The sequence below is a fragment of the Halichoerus grypus genome, chromosome 4, assembly GCF_964656455.1.
Source record: "Halichoerus grypus chromosome 4, mHalGry1.hap1.1, whole genome shotgun sequence".
Taxonomy (NCBI): Eukaryota; Metazoa; Chordata; class Mammalia; order Carnivora; family Phocidae; genus Halichoerus; species Halichoerus grypus.
Window position 1 is genome coordinate 139,727,101 of NC_135715.1, and position 21,447 is coordinate 139,748,547.

The 21,447-nt window shown below is 41.1% G+C and overlaps 1 protein-coding gene across 1 annotated transcript in view; it reads right to left on the reverse strand.

The window, feature by feature from the left end:
* The window catches only part of PDE11A (phosphodiesterase 11A), a 390,891-nt gene that overhangs the window by 65,182 nt on the left and 304,262 nt on the right, over positions 1-21,447 (reverse strand). Inside the window, exons 13-14 of the mRNA XM_036099160.2 lie at positions 11,211-11,320; positions 1,529-1,619 (exon numbers count right to left, since the gene is read on the reverse strand). Of these exons, the coding sequence (XP_035955053.2) occupies positions 1,529-1,619; positions 11,211-11,320 (201 nt within the window). The remainder of the gene's footprint in view (positions 1-1,528; positions 1,620-11,210; positions 11,321-21,447) is intronic.

Consider the following 21,447-nt stretch of genomic DNA (forward strand, 5'->3'; position numbering starts at 1 on the left):
CCAAATGTGGAGGGAGCAAGGTCTGGAGCAACTTTTCGCCCTGCCGCTGCCTCATTTGAAAAGCGGGGTGATAATGACATCTGCATGTTTGCCTTTCTGAGGGGCAGGGCGGGAGCGGATGTGGGGGGAGCGCCAGGCCCCAACCCACACACCAGTTGCTCAGGGCGCAGTTCCGTTATTATTGTTCTTCATAGAGAACCCTGGAGTGAAGACCAGCCAATGTGTTTTGTTTGTATGAAGCCAAATTCTGAGTTAGTGGGGTTTGTTTTTCCCAGGAAACAAACAAATGACCCTCTGAGAAAACCCTAACACCCTGTTTCTAATCTCTGTCGTTCTGAAGGGGGGAGTTCCTGGGGTCAGAGGTACAGAAAAGACAGTCTGCACCCAAGCTCCTCACCCTCCCTCTACCCTCTTTCTTCCACAGCGCTCAGCTGAAACATGGCTTACATAGGAAAATTCCAGAGCTGCAGATGCTGGGATGCTGGTTTCTGTCAGAGTTACTGAGATCCTAACCCTTGATGTTTCATTCCCAACTGAAAATACATCTCCCCCAGCGGTTTTGCCCTTCCCCAGCCGCACTGGGTTCCGGAGTGCTGACTCTCCTTTATGGGGTCGAAGAAGGCTTTCGTGATATTGCAAAAGGCATGCTTTCTCAAGATAGGCTGGAGGAAAAAAACCTCCATATTTAATGATGCTATTCCAGCGAAGCAGGGCCTTAATGATGATAATAATAATAATTAATGGCACAGCTAGAGAACTGACAAATAATGGGGAACAGATGATCCCTTCTTGGCCTAAAAAAAAAAAAAAAAAAGTCTGTACGCCTGCAGAAAATTAAACAGATCCTTTCCTGGCAATTTAAAACACAGAGGCCTCAGCCAGAGCCAGTTAGTGGTTTTTCTTTTTCTCCGTGGAGAGCTCAAAGTACAAAAGCCCAACTATTTTCAACTCCTGCATTGCCACGTGAAACAAAATAAGGCATATGGCTTTAGCCCTGGGTCTCAAGTTTAGCTGCAATTCTCACTTTCAGACTGCTCCCACCAGCAATTTTGGGTTCTTTTATCTTTTATAGCTTTCTCAATTGTGCTAATAAAGTGTAATTTTCTCGCCCTGTTTCTACTTCTACCGTCTTTTAAAATGGCTTTGGATTTCGCAAAATGGGAACGTTGGGCCGCTCACTACTTGGACCAAGTCACTCTGTCAGAGGGCTTCTGTATTCCTTCAGGAAGGTAAGACTGTGCTTCGGTGACAAGCTATATAAGCAGTCTCCTCTGCCAAGTGGACCTGGAAAGTCTTCTTACCAATAATGAGACCCAAATGAAATCTGCTCAGGAAGAATCTGAATAAGGTTCTTAATCAGGCATCTGAAAGAATTTTAAAAAGCCACCAAGAAAAACAATCGTTTGGCCTAAAAAAAAAAACGTGTCCCTCTTCCCCGTATCTACCTGTGGCATTAAAAAGAAAGAGGTAGCAAACATTGTTTTATTGGTTTTCTGTCAAGGGGAGAAGCAGAATATTAGGTCTGTACCTCACTTTGAAGGATCATCACAGCGTGGTTAAAATGGTGATGCTCCAAGGTAGCGGAAGTTCCGTAGAGTTGGGCCAGGGCAGAGCCGCTCCTGAAAGACGACAGAAGGGTGAGTGACCCGGGCCCTCCACCTGCCAACGATTCTCCCACACCAGCTCTTTGGATCAAACTGCTTTTCCTGCTTTGGCAAAGGAACATAAGCATCTACATTCTCAGGAAACTGCGTAGTTCGAAGGAAATATTTCGAAAAACTTCTATGTGTTAGGCTAGAGCCTGTGGATGATACAACAATAAATGAGACCAAGTCCATGTTGCTAAGAAATTTACAGACTAGTAAGGAAGATGAGATGTGGTCATAAGGGAAAATAATGCACATAACCCAGATACCCAGATACCATAGAAAGTGTTCCAGGTCCAAGCAAAGTGCTGTGGATGATCTGAGGACAAAAGACATAATTTCTAGCTCAGGGGATCAGGGTACGCTTCATGAACTAAACCTTATGTAGCTCTGAGCGCCCAGAACAACTAACTGTCTTATACTAAATGTATTTGACGCTCCATGGGAAAGCCGTTGGGAATATTAGGCAGAGCCCATTTAACTGCTACATGTACGGCCGACAAGCTTCTACTATGGTTTCCCAGCCCACAGCCCCATTATATCTCAGGGTAAAACTCTGGTAAATTCCCTGGATTTGGAGTCAGACCCCGGCTCTTGGTAATAGCTTTGGACAATTACTTGGATGCTTTAAGATTCAGCTTCTTTGTCTCTAAAATTATGATAATGCTACCTACCTTCTATTATTTATGAAAATAAAATAAAATATTTGAAAGTGCCTGTCATAATGCATGACATGTAGTAGACTGCAGTCTAGTAAATCAATTAAAACCCATATATATTTCCATCTGCAAAAAGAAAATGTTAATTGAGGGGTGCCTGGGTGGCTCAGTTGGTTAGGCGTCTGCCTTCGGCTCAGGTCATGATCCCAGGGTCCTGGGATCGAGCCCTGCGTCGGGCTCCCTGCTCAGCGGGAAGCCTGCTTCTCTCTCTCCCACTCCCCGTGCTTGTGTTCCCTCTCTTGCTGTGTCTCTCTGTCAAATAAATAAATAAAATCTAAAAAAAAAAAAAAGAAAAAAATGTTAATTGATACTTGAAAAAATCATTTTGAAATATCTGTAAATTTTGCTCATGTAGTACAACTTAATTCTCAACAATATCAGTTCAGCAAAGTGTTTGTTGGAAACGTCCAAGTGTGTTCATTTCCAGCTCTTGTGGATTAGGAATTAGAGCATCTTAAGAGCCAAGAGAGATCCAGAGAATCCTATAGTTTAAAGGGCAGTCCTGGGACTCTGACTAACGACCCATCCAGGTCCTTGTATTCTTTCCTGCTCATTCCAGGGAGTTTGGATGTTAAAAGGGCAATTTAGCTTTTACTTGGAAATGCCAGAGATTGACAGCTCACAGCCTGCCCTGCTAATGAGAGGAGCAAGAACTGCATTTATGTGCAATGTGAAGGATTTTGGTCATGAGCTGCCCTCCATCCCCAAGATCTCCAGCCAGATCAGGGGACCAGGGAGCTGTGATGCTTGGAAAGACTCAGAACTCACCACATGTTGGGAGAAGCACAGGGTCCATAGGGATTATTATGAATAGAGTTGGTAAGGAGGGAACTAGATTTTAATTGGGTATGTGTTATTTCTTTAAATCTTACCTTAATCTATACCATTTAATAAGTGAAAATTTGTTAGGCTAATCTTAGTAATCAATGATTAATTAATATTTAATTTTAGTTACTATTTTCTATCAGAGCTCATTTTTATGAAAATACATTTTTCAAAGTGTACACTGTATGCCTTTGTTTTGGTTTTTGAAATTCTAGAATGTGTTATGCGCATGTCACATCCAATTGCCTGGCATGGAACAGGTGCTTAAAAAATATTAGCTGCTTGGCTAATAAGCTTACAGTGGTATGGCTAGAGATTATAGTTGGAATTGGAAAGTTGACAGTAATAAGCGTGTTAGCATATTTTGTGATAATGTCTTTAACAATGCTAGCTATCATGAGTACCTACCTATCATACACTAGGCAATATATTAACAACTTACTGTATTATTTCATCTAGTCCTGACAACAGCCACGAAAGAGGTGTTATTTTTCTCATTTGACAGATGAGGAAACCGAGGCTCAGAAGAGTTACGCAGCTTTCCCAAGATCTCACAGCTGGCAGGTACCAGTTCTGGACTGGAATACAAGCTTGTAACTTTCTTCTCATTGCATCATGAGAAAGATAACTTTCTCATTTCTGCTACTGAGTCTCCATTTTTGCCAAGCTGGTTGTCATCAGTGAAAGAAGATTTCAAAATGTAATGAGAATTCTACTTGTATAACTGCTAACCACAGGCTCAGATTCCTGTGACTTGTTTCTATTCACCAGCCATGCCCAGTTGCACCTCACTTAGTGGTGTGAATCCTGATAACAGAGCTCAGGTCACAATGCAAAATATTCTCTCTTCCTTTATCATGTTGGTTTAGCAGACCTCACAAAAGTTAAACCAGCTAGATGATCACAAATTATATTTTCTTCTTTCAGGATGAGTAGAATGTTCCCTCCCTTAACCAGAGGACAGCTTATAATGAATACTCTGGTGCCTCCTACATTGCTCCTCTCCCCCTTCCCCAGATCCATAGGGTTTCTGAGTGCTGCGTTCCATCACAAGTCCTCTCAGGTGTTCCTGCAAATGCAGCCATGTGACTGTCCCCCATCTGAGCATCTTCAACAGCAGGCTCCCTCTTTGTTCCCTTTGTAATTCCATCTTATATTCTCCCGACTCTCACACAATACTGAGTTAATCACAAAAATATGTAGATTTTGCAACTGAAGCAGAGTAAGGCTACAAAAGTGCAGGAAGACATTGTGATTCATTCATTCATTCATTCATTCATTCATCTATCATTAATTCACCCAATAAGGATTGATGACTTTCACAAAGCCAGGCTGCAGGCATGTGGAATACAAAGCCAAATAAGACTTGGCTCTTGCCCTCAGGAAGCTCACAGTCCCCTATAATTTTGTAGGAGACATTCTCTGAGTAGACTTGCACTAATAACGCTCACCTTTCTGCAAACAAGGTGCCCTCTTAGCGTTCATAGAATAGAGCGTGAGACTAAACCTACTTCAGTTTTCTAGAGTAAAACCATATAAGCAAGAATGCTTCCATTTCCATATGGATCCTTTGTTTACACTATTAGATTTGGTCTTTGTCAGTTTTTCTAAGACTGCAAAACCCCTTGGTGCTTTTTCTCTCAGGCCAAGTCTCACTGAGGATGTTTAAGATCTGTACATGCTATGAAGCTCCTAGGGCTGCAGGAGTGAAGCCCATAGGCATTAAACTTGATGAAAGTGGCAAAAAATAAAATGTGTCTGTTAGGATATACCTTATCAAAAAGTAGTCTGCAGAATATTAGTTCTTTGAAATATTAAATGGCATGTGGGCAGAAATGAAAAAGTCCCATGGTCAAAATGCTGGGTTTAAAAAGTTAAGCTGTTTTTTTATTGTAGGTTTTCCCAATGGTATCAATATGTGAAAATACATTGTGACTTGGCAGGCGAGGAATGTAATATGCAGTATTAACCAATTTTACTTTATCATAAAACCATTTTTTAAAAGAGGCCATGTCTTTCATGTAATATATTTTGTGTAAAGGTATACTTCCAGTTTTTCATGTAAAATATGAAAAAGATACCCAAATCAATTTCATATGGAAAAAATGAACTTTAACACCAGCCTTCATCTTAATTGTCTGTGGTAAGTATACCCATCATATAAGAGCTTTGGGGCACACACAGTGTAATTACGAAAATATTACATATCCAAATGTGGAGCTATGTATAGCTCCAAATTGTGGATATCCATATTATATATCCAAATGCCAAAAGCACAGGAATATTTATACATGTGATTATTCATGATGCTCATTATTGATTAGGTCATCACAACATACTAAAGTTTTTCATTTTTGGATAGGCGACACACCAAGGAGACACTTATTAAAAAGAAACATTGAAGTGAAAATTCTTTCCCTACAGGCATTCAGCACTTTGCACAGGGAGCAGGAAAAAAAAAAAAGTGCAAAAACGTGCATAAGTTTGCTAGATGTGCATAAAGAGAGATGTAATGGAAGTGTGTGGCCGTGGCTTATGGGAAAGTTTTAAAAGGAAAACTATGAAAGGTAATTAGGAAATTGAGAATTGCTGGGAGGTGGTGAGGAATGGGATTAGGCTGTCACGGCAGATTAATGTGCCCCAGGATTTCACTTCTGGGACCTGGCCGAAAGCGACAAGATGGGTTTTCATTCCCAATAAATGAGTATAAGAGATTATGCTAGAAATGAATAGAAGAAGTCTCCTAGGAGAATATACTACAAAGCTGCTTGGTACTGATATTTAATCATTGGGGGCAGCTGTAATGGAGAGGGAGATGAGTGGGGAAACGCGGTCCCTGGAGAAAACAGGAGAGAGGTGTTCACAGAGTACTTGCCAAGCATGGTGGGATAAGCAGCCCTCTCTGCCTATTGATCATTCACTGCACGCGCTCCAATACTTAAAAATTTAGAATAAAATATGAAAATGCAAAGGTTCACTCATCAGAAAGGCTAAGAGAATAAATCATATTGTGCTATAACTAAAGTCACAACTTTTTATTGTAGAGGCATTTTGCATTTTATATAGTAATTTGTCCCTTGCTAAATGTCTCTTGTTTCTTTATAGCCTTATATATGAATAAAAGGTACTGTATGCTTTGCCACATAATAATTGGTGCATTTAAATCCCATTTCCAAATCACTTGAAAGGTTGGAATTATACTGTGAATACTTTAAGGGAAGGGACTCTTTGTTATACTTCTTTATTTCTCCCACAATGCCTAGCACAGAGCCTTGCACAATAAAGCACTCAATTATTGTGGAATAACAAAGGAAATAAGGATTAGATTTCTTCTTAGGGTTTTTCTAAACAATGGCACACTTACTGAATAAGTCTTATTCTAATCAATAAAAAGATAATCCCTTCCCCATGATGTAAAAGGTCTCTTCCAGTATTCACTGTTGAAGGAAATTTTAACTGAGGTTGGGTGCAAAAGTGACTCTCTTAGGTTGAAGCAGGGTTGATGGACATCCCATGAGCTGGTAAATTGTGTACAAGTTTAATCGTCTCGAGGAAACACGTCAGACTATCTTGGAACGGGTAGATTTGATCATGTGGTATGAGGATGCCAAAAAAAAAAACAAAACTGAATTCTAATATCATCAACTTAATACCTATCTCATATGTTGAAAGTTGTTTAATCTTACACCAGTCGCTTGAGATTGGGAACCTTAGTTTCCATTTTTGTAAAATTAAGGTGTTGAAAAAAGATATGACTACCAAGGTTTAGTTCAGTTCTATGATTTTTTATGGCTCTGTGTCTTGATTTGCTAGATGTCAAAATATATTTTAGTTTTCCAGGGCTCACATATATGGCAAGGCAGCCAATAAACTGGAAGCTCAAAGGCCCCAAATAAATATTACAAAGTCACAAAAGAGAGTATGATGCAGTGGTTAAAGAATGGCTTTCGGAATCAGATAGCCCAGTCCAAATGCCATTCTGCCACATTCTGGATGTATGAATTTGGGCAAATTAATTACTTTCCTGAGGCTCAGGCCCTCCCTCTTAAATGGAGACAAAAAATATCTGCCCTGTAGGTATGTTGGTGAGCCCTGGAAGTAGGAAACAACACATCGTAGTTCTTCTCTTGGTCTCAGGGACTGTTAGTTGCAAAGAACAGAAATCTATTAGAAGCAGCTTCACTAAAGAGAAGTTTGATTAAAAGATAAAATGAACTCTGACAGAACCCAATTATCACAAGTGTGGCTGGGTCTCCTGGAAAGGGAGGAGAGATGTGGAAAGCATGGATCAAGTCTGCTTTTTCTCTTTCTCTAGGGTTGTACAATCTCTTTCTGTTTCTCTCTGAATATCTACTTCTTCTCTTCTCTCTGCAGATTCCCTTTCTTGTCTCTCTTATCTACTTGATGTGGTCATCATGGCTTTCCCAGAATGGCAGCCTAGAGCTCCCAAGTCTCTGTGGATCTGCATCTTGGATCTCAACAGCTAACTGAGTCAATGTCATTCCTAGCAGATAAAATATGATTAACTGGGTTTTAATTATAGGTGTGTATTCTCAGTCCAAAATGCTGAGAGGTCAACTGGCAAGAAGGGCTGCCATTCTCAGTGTGATACACAGGCTTTCTCTGGGAGGGGACTTTGGTATCTAAGCACAAGCATTGTGCACTTGATTCTTTTTTTTTTTTTTTTTTAAAGATTTTATTTATTTATTTGACAGAGAGAGACACAGTGAGAGAGGGAATACAAGCAGGGGGAATGGGAGAGGGAGAAGCAGGCTTCCCGCTGAGCAGGGAGCCCGATGCGGGGCTCGATCCCAGGACCCTGGGATCATGACCTGAGCCGAAGGCAGACGCTTAACGACTGAGCCACCCAGGTGCCCCTGTGCACTTGATTCTTAAAAAGAACCCACAAGGTGCTCAGTCTTGTTTCATGAATATAATTCTAATACATTTATTTCTTCTTTATGCATAAGTGGCAGAATGGTAGGGGGCTGGAGAGAGGGTGCTAAAGGAAGATACACTGATAGTGATGCCATTGACCTGAGAGAGAGAGGCATCCTAAAAAATAATGAAATGCAGACACAGGAACTCAAACATAAGGAATTGTCAGACTCTGTAATGAAAGTGTACTCAGTTTACACTTCAGCAGGCCCCAGGGACACTATTGTCTTAAGTGCAACATCAAACCTTTGTGTATGAATACTATGTTTTATAATAATCTATAAAAGATTATACTTAAGAAATCAGGAAACTTTATTGAAAAGCTATATTAAAATTGTTAAATTAGTTAAAATAAAATCTCATCCATTTATCCATTCATCATTCATTCATTCACTCATCAAACATTCCTTGTGTGTTTCTTATGCTCTTGGTACTTGTTACGCATTATAGGTACTCAAGAAGAAGGAAAGACACAGCGGTAAATCAGCAATTAAAATGTAGTGAGATGCATACTTTTGAAAAAGCAGAGGGCATTATGTGGGCACAGAAAATTGCAAAGGGGATGGTACCTCAGGGATAAAGCCCGGAGGGTGATGCTTTCAGAGGAGTTTTGGGGAAAGGAGAAGAAGGGCATTCCAGGCAAGGCAGGCAGCATACCGGGGATCAGAGAGAGGTGACTAACTGGACCCCCTCGAGCACTCCAAATAGCCCCTGTGTCTGGAACCCTGATGTGCTGATGGGGGTGGGGGTGGAAGGAGTGGGCGCTGGGCCAGGAAAATGGGCAGAAGCCTGACTGAAAAGGACCTTCAGAGGCTAACGTAAGCAATTTGAACATTATCCTGAAAGTCACAGGAGGCCAGTGAATGTCTTTTAAGCAGGAGAGTGATCTAGTCAGAATATTCATGAATTATAAAGATTATTCTGGAGTGCCAGGGAGGGGGAAAACCGGAGGAGGGAAGTTGGGCTGCTTGTTGTAGCAATCCAGGACAGATGTGAAGAAGCAGCAGTTAGAGTAAGGATGCAGAGATTTAGACTTTGAAGTGTGCTAGGGAGAAGATATGGGTGCCTTGTGGATTTCTGGTGCTGCCATTCACTGGGATAGAGGAAAAGAAGAGAGTGGGGGACTCCAGTAGGAAGAGAGTTCTCAGAAGGAGGGAGTGGCAAAATGTGCCTGAGGGCAAGAAGGACCAAGAAAGAAGCTTTGGGAAAAGGGGCCATTGGTGGTCTTCCCTGGTAAGGCGGCCCTGGAAGCCATGTGGAAAGCAGGGGCTGAGGAAGTGAAGACAATGAACAGACAACTCTCCAAGAAGACTGACTGGAAAGGAAGGAAGAGAAAGAGGACGGAAGCCAGAGGGAGAAGTGGGGATCGAGGTGGGCTTCTTCAAGATGGGGGAGAATCGTTCACATTAACAGGATGCTGAGCACTAGTAGGAAGGGGAAGGAGACACAAGGCAGAGAGAGGAAGATTGATGGAGTGGGGTCCCGCAGGAGGGGTCAAGGAAGGCACCCAAAGCTGAGGTGGAGGGATTAGCCTCAGACAGGAGGCAGCAGAGCCCTTTGGCTGAGATAGGAGGGAAGGATGAAAGGATGCGGCCAGACAGATAAGTTTCTACTTGGCAGGGGAGGAAATTGAGGGAGTGCTCAATTGATGGCCTCAATTTTCTCGGTGAAGGAGGAGGCAAGGTGATCTGCTGAGTGGTGCGGGGGTGGTGGTAGACAGGGGCTGGTTTAGGAAGGGAGAACAGTTTGGTACATATAACTGCTAAGAGCAATGGGGGATGGAGCTGGCTGGGGACGCAGAAAGATCAGCGGGGAGTACAGAGCCGCCAGCTGAGTTGGGACAATATATATCTGGTATGTCTCAGACTCTCGCAACTGTGACATTTTCTCCCAAAGCCTTTAAAAATCTAGGTAGAGTAGCAAGAAATTGAACTGTTTGATTGAACTGGGGCTGAGTTTTTGCAGAGTAGATGTCACAGCAGGTTAAGAGGGTCAAGAAATCATAGGATATTGAGAAGAGAGAGTTGAAGTGATGGGCTATAATAGGATCCAGGATGCATAGAGAAGTGAATAAGATAAAAATTCATTTGCTCGATCAGGAGTAAATGCAAGATGCCAGGACTCCAAGAACTCAATAGGTAGATGTTCCAGGAACAAAGTGAGTGGTGTGCTGTTGACATTCAGTGGGCTGTTGACGTTCAGACTGTGGAGGCAGACCTGTTCAGGGGCTTCGAAATCAGTCACCTGACAGTTATCTTACTTCTTTGTTGAAGCCTTCCTTAACTTCTCCATCCCCAAACTTTTTGCTCCAGAGTCTGAGCTAACATATCATTTTGTTTGCAAACAGAGAGTAAAAAGAACATTGAAACTGGATCCTCAATCTAAGTTGGGAGATTGGGGTTTTGGTCTTATTTCCAGCACCCAAACATTCTACGGCCTTGGCCACAGCATGAGCCATGGAGCAACGGTTATCTTGGCCAGTCCAACTTGCTTAGGGGCAGATTATTTTGTCTGTGCACATTATGTGCTCGCACATCCCCGGTCCTGATGCAATCCTTTGTTTCCCACCTTTCTGTAGGAAGACGGATGAGAGCAGCAGAGACCCTATTCCTCACGTCGCTTTACTTCACTGCAGTTTATACAAACCCAACATTAAAGAACCTGCAAGAGATTCTACTGGGTGAAGAAAGATATTTTGCTTCATAAAATTTCTTAAGACCACTTTTATTTTAATAGTCTCAAAACCCGATTTTGAGAGTAGCAAGTCCAAGATGCTTATAATGCCATGAAGGCAAATATTCTGGGAGAAAAAAAAACAGGCCCTTTAAAATCTGAGCTTTGTTATCTGACTGAGGTCAACAGAGACAGACCAAATCAACAAGCATGACATGAAGGGCAAATTTGCAATTAAAAGAAGAATAGGGAATTATAAAGATGGATGAGCCCCATGACATGCACACCCAAGTCTGCGTGGCCTTGGCCTCAGATGCCAGATATTAATGCTTTACTCTTTAGCACTCATCACCTTTGGCTCTGAACAGAAAGGCAAATGCATTAAAATAACAACAATTAGAACACTTACTTAGCTTGGAAGGCATTGTTGGTTCCCCTGTGGTCAAGGTCATGACACAGGCATCCCACAATCACCGCTAAAATTTCCACCTCGGTCAGAATCTCTTGAAACCCTGCGGTCTGGGAAGAAGGGAAAATGGCACAGTCACTACTCGGGGCAGGGAGGATGGATCAGGTTCGTCCTCTGAGCAACAGTCTGCTCCGTTTTCATACTCACATCATTTAAGGAAATGATTAACTGCCACCCCCTTCAATGACAGTCAGTTGGGTGGTCAGTTGCAGAGCCTAAGGTCCCCACAGTGATGAATTAGCTGGCTGTCATGGTGGCCCACCCTGGCACACCAGGACACAGTTCAGACTATTTTGTTCCCTTTTTAGAGAAGAGGCAGCACCATCCAGATACAGTGACAGTTTGGCAGCCGCCCAGAGCAAAATGTGTTTTGTAATTCTACATTGCAATGATGAGCATCTAGTGGTATGAGGAGAAAAGAGGGCTGTGAATTGAGAAGTGAATGCTATATCCATCAATGGCCACTCAAAGGAAGGCAGGCAAAAGAAAACACCTTTCCTATATACATGTATATTAAAAGAAGCAACTTAGAGGTACTCAGATTGCTACATGATAATATCCGAGAAGTTATCTTGTGACTACCTTAATTCATATTAGCTTGGAAGACAGATTAAATTTATACAGATAATAAGGCAGGGTATGTCTTGAAAGCTAGGATTTGGCAGACGATTAGGCAATGCAGATTGAGCATCAGGTGGAGTATTATTGCATGGAATCCTTTTTTTATTAGCCTATGGTAGCATGCTCGTGGAATGCATAGGCTGGATGTGAGATCTTTGGGGAGCAGCGTGATGTAATTACAGAACCAAGGTTGGTTGGTTCCTGCTGTCCTTTGGTTAGTTTAGAAGAGGAAGTGAACCTCTGGAAACACAAGTCTATGCATTTTCTTGACCCAAAGCCTTTATGTTGTCCCCTTTATACTTAGTTAAGTCTCCCATTTCATTACTTATTAAAATCTTTATCAGAGGACAGGAGGAGGGGGAAAGTGGAGTTCAAACTGCTTCCTTTTTTGTGTATGTTTTTTCCCCAAACCTTGGACCAATAGGTAGTATCTGTAAGACACTCCTTTAGAGCAATGAAAACTTTGTTTTTTTTGTTTTTTTTTTTTTTAAAGATTTTATTTATTTATTTGAGAGAGAGAATGAGATACAGAGAGCATGAGAGGGGGGAGGGTCAGAGGGAGAAGCAGACTCCCTGCTGAGCAGGGAGCCCGATGTGGGACTTGATCCTAGGACTCCAGGATCATGACCTGAGCCGAAGGCAGTCGCTTAACCAACTGAGCCACCCAGGCGCCCCAAAACTTTGTTTTTTAATTGATTACATTTTTATTGCAGAAATAACTGAACAATAAGTTTCTGTGTTGACAATTTTATTTTTAAAAATTAAGTTGGGTCCCTTGCTACATTTAGAAATACACATAATTTCACTAGCACAGCAAATGGGAATGTTAATAAATTGTCGGGGGAGGGATGAAATAGCCCCCAGCAAAGCTGTGTGTGCCCCTTCATTTTAAAATTTGGAGTTGGCTGCTCATTTTAAGTTAATTTTATTTTACTTGGAGTATTACCTGAATAGTTATAAAACAAAAATCAAATCATGGTAAGAGGTTTCGAATCAAAAACAGTAGTCTCTCATCCTTTCCCCTTCCTGACTCCCAAAGGCACTTAATCTTTCCCTAATTTGGTAGTTATTTCCTACCATATTTCTAGATAGTATGTCCATATTATTAGCACTTGGTTATTCAGCAAGTATGTATATAGTCCTCCTTCTGTGCCGACAATCCTAAGAGCTCTCCAACTGTTTCACTGACTTAAATCTCACCACCGCCCTGTGGTCCTAGGAACTACTGTTATCCCCAGGTACAGATGAAGGAATTGAGGCACAGAGAAGCTAGGTAATGTGCCCAAGGACTCACAGCTAGTACGTGGCAGAGGTGGGCAAGCTCCCAGCATCCAGGTGCCAGAGTTTACCCTTAAACACTGATGTCTTGTGACAGGTGAGAATTCTCTTCCCTTCCTCTCTTCCCTCCCCTCACACTCACAATGCAATCCAGATCCGCACTCTCTATATAAATATTCACAACTGAGCCAACTAGTATCCAAGGTTTGTTTCCTTTCTGATGTAAATGTTTTTATTTCCTGGAGTTAAGATTTCTTTGAACATCGAAGTCTTCGCATATCCTACACAGCTCTCTAAAGGTTCACAGCATTTCTTCGATGCCTTCCTGTCCCGGGGACCCCCTGCGGTAGTCTGGTCCTGCTCTTTGGTCTGGATTCTCTGTGGGCTGTCAGCTTTCCTCTCCTGGGGGTGACCTCGAGGGTCCTGCACCCCACACCTCTCTTCTTCCTCAGTTCCTCCCTCATTTTGCAGGAGCACATCTGCCAGTGGCTTCATGAGAAAGGGTGTTAACTTTTCAACACTGGGGAGTGCAATAACTTTTGAGGCTTTGCATGATTGAAAATGTCTTTATTTCTCTATTCAGTTGTTAGCTTCCCCTACAATTCTAGCTTGCAACATTTCCACTCAGAATTTTGAAAGACTGCTCTATTGTTTTCTAACTTCTGAAGCTGTTTTTGAGAAGTATATCCAATTCTCATTCCTAACAAATCAGATGTTATTTGATTTTCTCTCTCTTAGAATCCTCTCTCTATCCCTGGATTTTGGCAATTTCACAAAGATATGCTTTGGTTTGGGACTTTTTTCCCCCATCGTTTTGCTTGGTGAGGCTTTTCAACCTGCAGGCTCATTTTCTTCAGTACAATGTTTTTGTAATCTTATATTTTAAAAAATAATTTCCTTTTCACTATTTTTTGGGTCCTATTTGAATGGAACTCCAGTTGGTTGGACATTGGACTTCCTGTTTTGATCTCTTTATATTCTTGTCTCTTCTTTCCCATTGCTCATATTGACTTTTCCCTCTGAATGTCCAGGAGTAATAATTTATAAGCATTTTCTTATCTGTTGCTCCTTTTCTCATAGCATGCTATTCTCTCATGGATGCATTTTCATCTCATCTTTTTGAAGATAATAATTATAATTCCTCTAAAATTCTCTTCTGCTCCTTGATTGCCTGTGTCCTCTGAAACTCTTTTTCTCTGTATTTGCTGGTTTCCCTCAAATGCCTGATATCCTTGAGCGTCTACTCATATAAGAGTAAAGCACTATAATGTTCACCACACACCAGCTCATGGGGGTGGTATCTGTAGATTGCTGGGCCTTACCACCAGGTGAGCAGAAGGCCAGCTGGTCTTTTGTTGGACATCCCTAAATGTCGGTATCTAAGCTCATTTTCTCTGGACTTGCCAATCTTTTGCTTGGAAATGGTGTAAACGTGGGTGTTGGCATTTCGAGAAAAGAGAACTGTATCTCCTCATCTTTGAGAATGTAGACTTTCACTTAATTCTCTCATTTTCAGGGTGTACCTCACCCTAACTTTTCTTTTGCTGGTGTCCCCAAGTCAGTTCAGTTTCTCCAGCAAATATCCTGGTTTCCTGCATAGGTGAGGGGAAGAGTAGCCCTCTGACTACATGGAGAAGGGGTGGAGACTTGGGGACTCAGAGTTTTCAGCACCTCCTCACTCCACTTCACCCCATTTTTTAAATTATCTGATGCCTCCGGTTCCTGAGCCTTGATAGATTCTGGGGAGATGTTTCTCACGTGTACCACTTCCTCTATCCCCTCACCTTGAAGGCACTTGGGTTAGATCTTCCTTTTCTCTGCTAAGCTATGAGCTATCCTCTCTCCATTTTCTGCCTTCATATATTATGATTCCATAATATATGGGATGTGTATCCATTTCTTGTTCTCCTTGCTTTTTGGGGGTGATTTTGAAAGGAAGGAGTATAAAAGTTTTTATCTGTCATCTCTGTCATCTTGAAACTTTGTTGGGTTTGGATCTTGCTAATAATAAGTAAATCCTGAAAGCCTATCAAATAGGAAATAATTATCCAGAATACTGTGGAAATCAGTGCTATAATAAGCAACAGAACTGCACTAAAATTTACAGAGGTTCTGCCTGTGAAAATATTATTGATTAGAATGAGCTGATGAATTAGAATAGTAAGAATAGGGATAATGTTAAAGTAAGGTAATTAGACTAGAAATTTAATTAGAAGTTGGAAGCAAATGCTTCTAATATACACAAGATCAGAATCCTGAGTCATTTTTAAGCTATCAGTTATCACCCATTATATAATATGATGGAATATATTTTACTAGAATGTTCTATGCAGCCCGTCTCCTCCCCCCGCCTCCCTCGCCCCTTCTTGGGAATCCACATGTAGGTCTTAAACTATTTAGATCATGGATACTTTTGAGAATTTGATAAAAATCATGCTCCCTCTTCCCAGAAATTATTCTATAAGTTTATGGTGTTCAAAGACCATGGAGCCCACCTCTAGATCCTCAGAATAAAGAGTCCCTGAAGTCCAGCCCACTCACAGTCACAAACATATTTACCTCTCTCAACCATGATACCTGAATTACTGAAGCAGTACCTGTCTCTTGACTGTGATTTAAAACTGCCTGGTAAATGGTTTCTGAGAATCATCAGGCTTGAAAAGTGTCCAGCTGCCAGTAAGTGTCCGTTTGCCCCTCCCCTCCCCCCACATCCATCTTCCTTCGTGCCCTCTCCATTCAGACCTCCACTTACCCACGTTGAGGAGAAAAAGTCAACTGCCTGCTGAGGACAATATACTTTCAAAAGAGAACACAGTGGCCATGGAAAGTATATTTTAATGTATTTATCCCATGCCTGACTCTATTTTATTCTTTTATTTTCAAATATAATTATATCTTTTCTGTTCTTGACCCAATAATTATGGGTTTTATTGACCTTTACATTAATCTATTTTTTCACCTGTATTCCCTCACAGTCCATATAAAAAATGTAAAGCAGTGAATACCATATATATAAGCAAAGAGATAGTCAAGGCATATGGACCCAGTTCTCACATCACCCTTTCCAGAAAAGCCTGTGACTACCCTCTGAGCAGGCTTCCAATGATCATCCTTTCTTGGGCTAAAACATATGTTGGGATAATCCTATTCCCAGCTACCAGAGCATATAATCACCGGAATCCAAAAAACCCAGACAATTAGATTGATTCACAGGGTACCCTAGGCTACCCAATAATTTCCTATCATCCGGTCAACATAAGATTTAAACCAGCTAGGATATACTACCATTTCTAAGCTGACCCAATGTAATAGTAGTGAATGGAGGAAATCATGGGCAGAGAAAAATGACTGTTGCTTTGTGGCTCTGTAGATTCCAAAAAGGTCTAAAAAACAAGAGCCATAATATCATCACAATATAGATGGTGCTATAGAGGCTTCATTCATTTAACAAACGTTATTAAATGCTTATTGTATATCAAGCAACTGATATTGTGGATAATGATTTCATATCTGAGAAAAGGCTTGGGATAATACTAACAGTAGTTAACACTTCTATAGTGCTTGTGTATGCCAGGCACTGTTCTATATACTTCAAATCCATTAACTCATTTAATCCTTGTAAGAACGCTCTAAGGGAGATGCTGTTCTTATCTTTCATTTTATAGATGAGGCTATTGAGGCACTAAAATACACTGTTAGAATGTAACAGAGGTGGACTAGAACTCAGGCAGACTGGCTCCCAAGTGTGCTCTCATCCACTCTGCTATTCAGCCGCTAAGGTGAGGGTGTGGGTACAGTTACGCAACTTTTAAATACTCTTGTGATGATACAGTGTTAGATGACATGGCTTTAAAGAATCAGTTGATGTGTGCTTTATTCCACAAAGGATGCTGTTCTTGAGTGGTGATAGGTTGATATTGCAGAACCACTGGACATCTTGCGCCTAAACATGAGCTCGGGTGCATCAAGACGTAACTGATCATAAAGAGTGACGTACAAATAGGTTTGGAGAGAAAAGAAAGATACAATGGTTTATATGTAACATCCCAACTTTACTCAATACTTGCATAGAAAAAGACTGTCAGGACATCAAAATGTTACCAGTAATGGGTTCACAGTTGACTTAAAAATTTTCCTTTGTGTCCAAAATTTCCATAAAAAACATTTATTCATTAGAATATATATGTGTGTGTGTGTGTGTGTGTGTGTGTGTCTAAATTCTGTTTTGTTTTAAGAGTAAGCCCATGTTTCATCAAACTCTCCTAGCTTGGAATAAAATAGTGACAACCTCACAGGTGTCCTTCACTCATTTATTCATCGAGCGAATATTCATTAAGCATTTGCTCCATGTTAGGCACGAGGGAAGCACTAACATCTTGAAAAGTGTCCATTCATTCATTGGTTCATTGAGCATATATTTATGAAGCATTTACACTGTTCCAAGCACAAGGAAGAGAGCATGGAGGAAGACAGGAATGACCCTGGCCAGCCCGAGGCATGCTGTAAAGGTCCCCTTTCTAGTGAGAAACCATCACAACACTGGCTGTGCTTTGTAGGAAAGACTAATGTTGGAAGAGGTCAGCCACCCCTGCTCTGTTTCTGGAGACAGTAGATTATGGACTGCAAGACCCTTGTCGTGTATTCGGCTCCAGCATGGGAAGCTGAGAGAGTGATGCCAGAAGTTCTGCCTTCACATTTGTTTTTGCACCTGGTGTCGGAGGTACTGAATGATGAGGGATTTCCTGAGTTCATTCTGTTGATTTCAAGATCTAGCACATGGCAGACAAAGAGGGAGGGAATCCAATGATGTACTAGGAATTCTTAATGGTCGCAGAAATTCCAGACTTAAGGTTCTTGGCTCCCCGAATGTTCCTCCATGGATGCTGACAGCCAGGCACTAAAGCAGAGCCCTCAGTGGATTGGCTAAAGTTGAGGGAGAACACGATTAGTTTTTGTAGAGATTTCCTTCTCCCCTTCATCTTTCTCTCTTTCTGGATAAGAAGAGGTCACCATTCCAAGGGGTTTAGAAGAACATGGTTTCTCAAGGAAGTGTCCCTCTAGAAGAATCTGCACACCACATCCCTAATCTGTGTCATGTCTCAACTGACCTATAGATGACTTCCAACTTCGAAGTGATGTGAGCTTGGGGCCAAAATGCAGCATTTAGACAAGAAGCGTTTAGTTTCTGGTTTTCTTAATTTCTGATGTGCAGAGTGTTGCAGATCACTGTCTGGGGCCTTTGTTTGATACGTTATTAAAATCAAGTTTACTTTAGCCAAAGAGCACTCTTTGAGGGTTTCATTGTAAATGCCACATACAAGATGCTCGTGTCTCTCTGTGAAACTTAGATCTGCGAACAAGAACCAAAGGTTCTATGAGAAGGGGGCCTTCAATCACCCTCCCGATTGAGCACATAGCCGGGTGTGGGTGGATCAGAGCGGTGAGAGTTGTTAAGTCACGCGTTTGGCCTCCACGGGCGTGTATAGGGCAAGCCCAGCATGTTTCTCTTTGGGAATCTGTTTGTTGGCTTCAAGATGGAATGGCTACCTCTCAACATACAAATCCAGGGAGCAGGCTGATGGGCATCAACCTTTTCAACTGCTACAAAGCAATGAGTTTAGGCAGAGGGCTTTCTCAAGCTTTAAGATGGAAGTAGATTTCAGTTGCTTACCAAGAGTGCTTATGAATAAATTTACACTACTTGATGCCATATCCTATCTTCTTTTTAAAACAGGATCCTATTTCTGCCAACCAGGGATTATGTGATGAAAACACAATGGGGAGGAGAACAGGTATTCACAGCCACAATCCCCTACTGGGAAAAAAAACCCTACTGCACAAAACAGAGCATCTAGATTTAATGGTCATACTCCTTTGGAATTTACAGTAATCTTTTTCTGCCAGTATTTGGGTGTGCTGAGCTGAAAAAGAGGCACTTTAGCCCTGTTTTTGAGGTCCAGAGACCAGAACCTCTCCAGCTGTTAGGGGACCACCATCTAGCACTATGTTTACATGTCCCCTTCACCAAAGCATGTAGTGTAACACAAACCAGTTGTAGTTTGTCTAATTATCCATGGCACTAGGGGTAGTTTTGATCAAACTTGCTTCTCTTTCTCCTCGAGATGAATGCAGCCAAATACTGATTTAAATCTATAATGACCCTTCCCTTACCAACCCAAGAGTTGGGAAAATCTTACAGTCTACATTGAAATACTCTCTCCTACAACCGGAAGCCTCCAAAGGCACTTGTCATCAAAGAGTAAAACCTAAGTCATATTTTGGATATACCGTGACTCTCAACCTCAAGTAATGTTGCAACTGTTTGCCCATGTAAGTCTGAGAAAGGCCAGGGAGCAAAACTCAGTGGTCTGTTTGGTGTAATTGCATATGTTGAATGAATGTTTGATGCATGAAAAAAAAATTGGGTTGATCCTAATAAATTTTATAGTTATTTTTAAACCACTTCCAAGACTTAATTTTTAACCTACCTATTATCATAATTTAAAAAAATTATTTACTTTGGAAAGTTAAAAGCATACAAAAAGTAGAATACTAATAATGAACCACCACGTCTTCATTATCCAACTTCAACAACAGGATCCATGGTTTGCTGGTCCTGTTTCATCTATCTGTTCACATGCATTGCTTTGTTTGTTTGTGAGCTAGAGTCTTTCAAAGCAAACCTCCAGCATCGGTCAGCACTCTTTATTTCATTCTCAGGATGTCAAATAGAAACTGGCCGAATTATCTCTGCTCTCATATTTTGATAAAATGTGTAAAAAGACATACAAACGGTAGATGGAAAATTTCAGAGTGGACATCCTAATAAGACTTGGGAAAAACAAAGTTTGTACTTCAATTTAGATAACACAAGGACTACATATCTGTGTGCATGCAGCACACACTGTATTTCAAAAAGGAACAATAAAAAGCATATTCGATTCTTAAGGACTTAGCTTTCAACACTAAAAATAGATGTGCTTTGTGATTTTTTTGAGGGCAGAGACTTTTTGTTCATGTTTAGAAAGGTAGTTTATATTTTGTGATAAATTACTAGTGAACTGAATATAATACAGCATGTGGTTTGTGAGCACAGAAAATGAGGCAGATCACTTGGTGAACATTAATTGTGCAGAGACAGACCTCTCCAAGTACGAGAAGCCAGGTTGATGAGTTTCAAGACTATGAGGGCTCTTCAAAGCTTACGCAAAATTTTATTTGCCATCGTTGAGCCAAAATTAAACACCGGACTCATGAAGAATTAAAACTTCTTAAAGCTCCCAGCTTGACACCTTGAAGTGCCCATTTCCAGCCCCACGGAGGTGCCATCACTAAGTTATAAACCAGGGAGAATGGAGGCGGTGATAAATGACCATGGCTTTGTTGCTGGGTCTCCCTGACCTGGAGGACTCGGCTGGTGTCATAAAACACAAAGCGACAGATTAAGCAGTTTACCAACACTGTAAAAATCTCAAGAATAAATTCCCTTTAATCAAAAATCCTATATTGTAACAAGGCGGCCCGAGCCCTGAAAGCATATTCATTTCCTCACAAGCCTGTGTCCATGAGCAGGAGCTTATACGCACCCCAGAATACTGGACATGATTATGTTCATACACTTTTACAATTTACATGTCCTAAGAAAAATACCCAGCTCTGGCTGATGGTGCTGGAGAATTTATTTTCACTAGGAAGGGAATGACCCATAACTCATGAATGGCAGCGCTTAAAGTGAGTTATGGAGGTTACTCTCCTGTGTGAGGAAATGGATTGGATTATCCTTCTGCCCAATTGTATGTTTGGTTATTAGCGTACCGGGTTCTTAATTATGTGTGGCTTTGCCTTTTTCCTTTTATAAAATAAATGTGGATAAAGGGAATGTCAACTAGAAGCATGGAGTGCTTAATTGGAGCTCTCAGAGGTGGCCAGAGAGAAGAAAAATAGAAACCTTCTTAAATGATGAAAAGGCAGGACTTTTAAATGTAATTTAAGCACAGTATTCAAAGTGATTAGTGCCCAGTGCTGATATTCTGCAAATACACTGAAAATCACTCCTTTCCTAAATTGAAAATTTGCCATCTTTAAAGTTACACTGGAAGTCAAGACATACCTACATGAAGATTAAAGAACTGGCTTTTCTAACGTGCAGATTTTATCGCATTGTTATGATGACGCTGCCATTTATTTTCAAGTAAATATAGTAGTTACTACTTATATGAAAAGGAAATACAATGTGAAAATGATGTTTGATGATTATAAACATGATTATCGTTTGTTA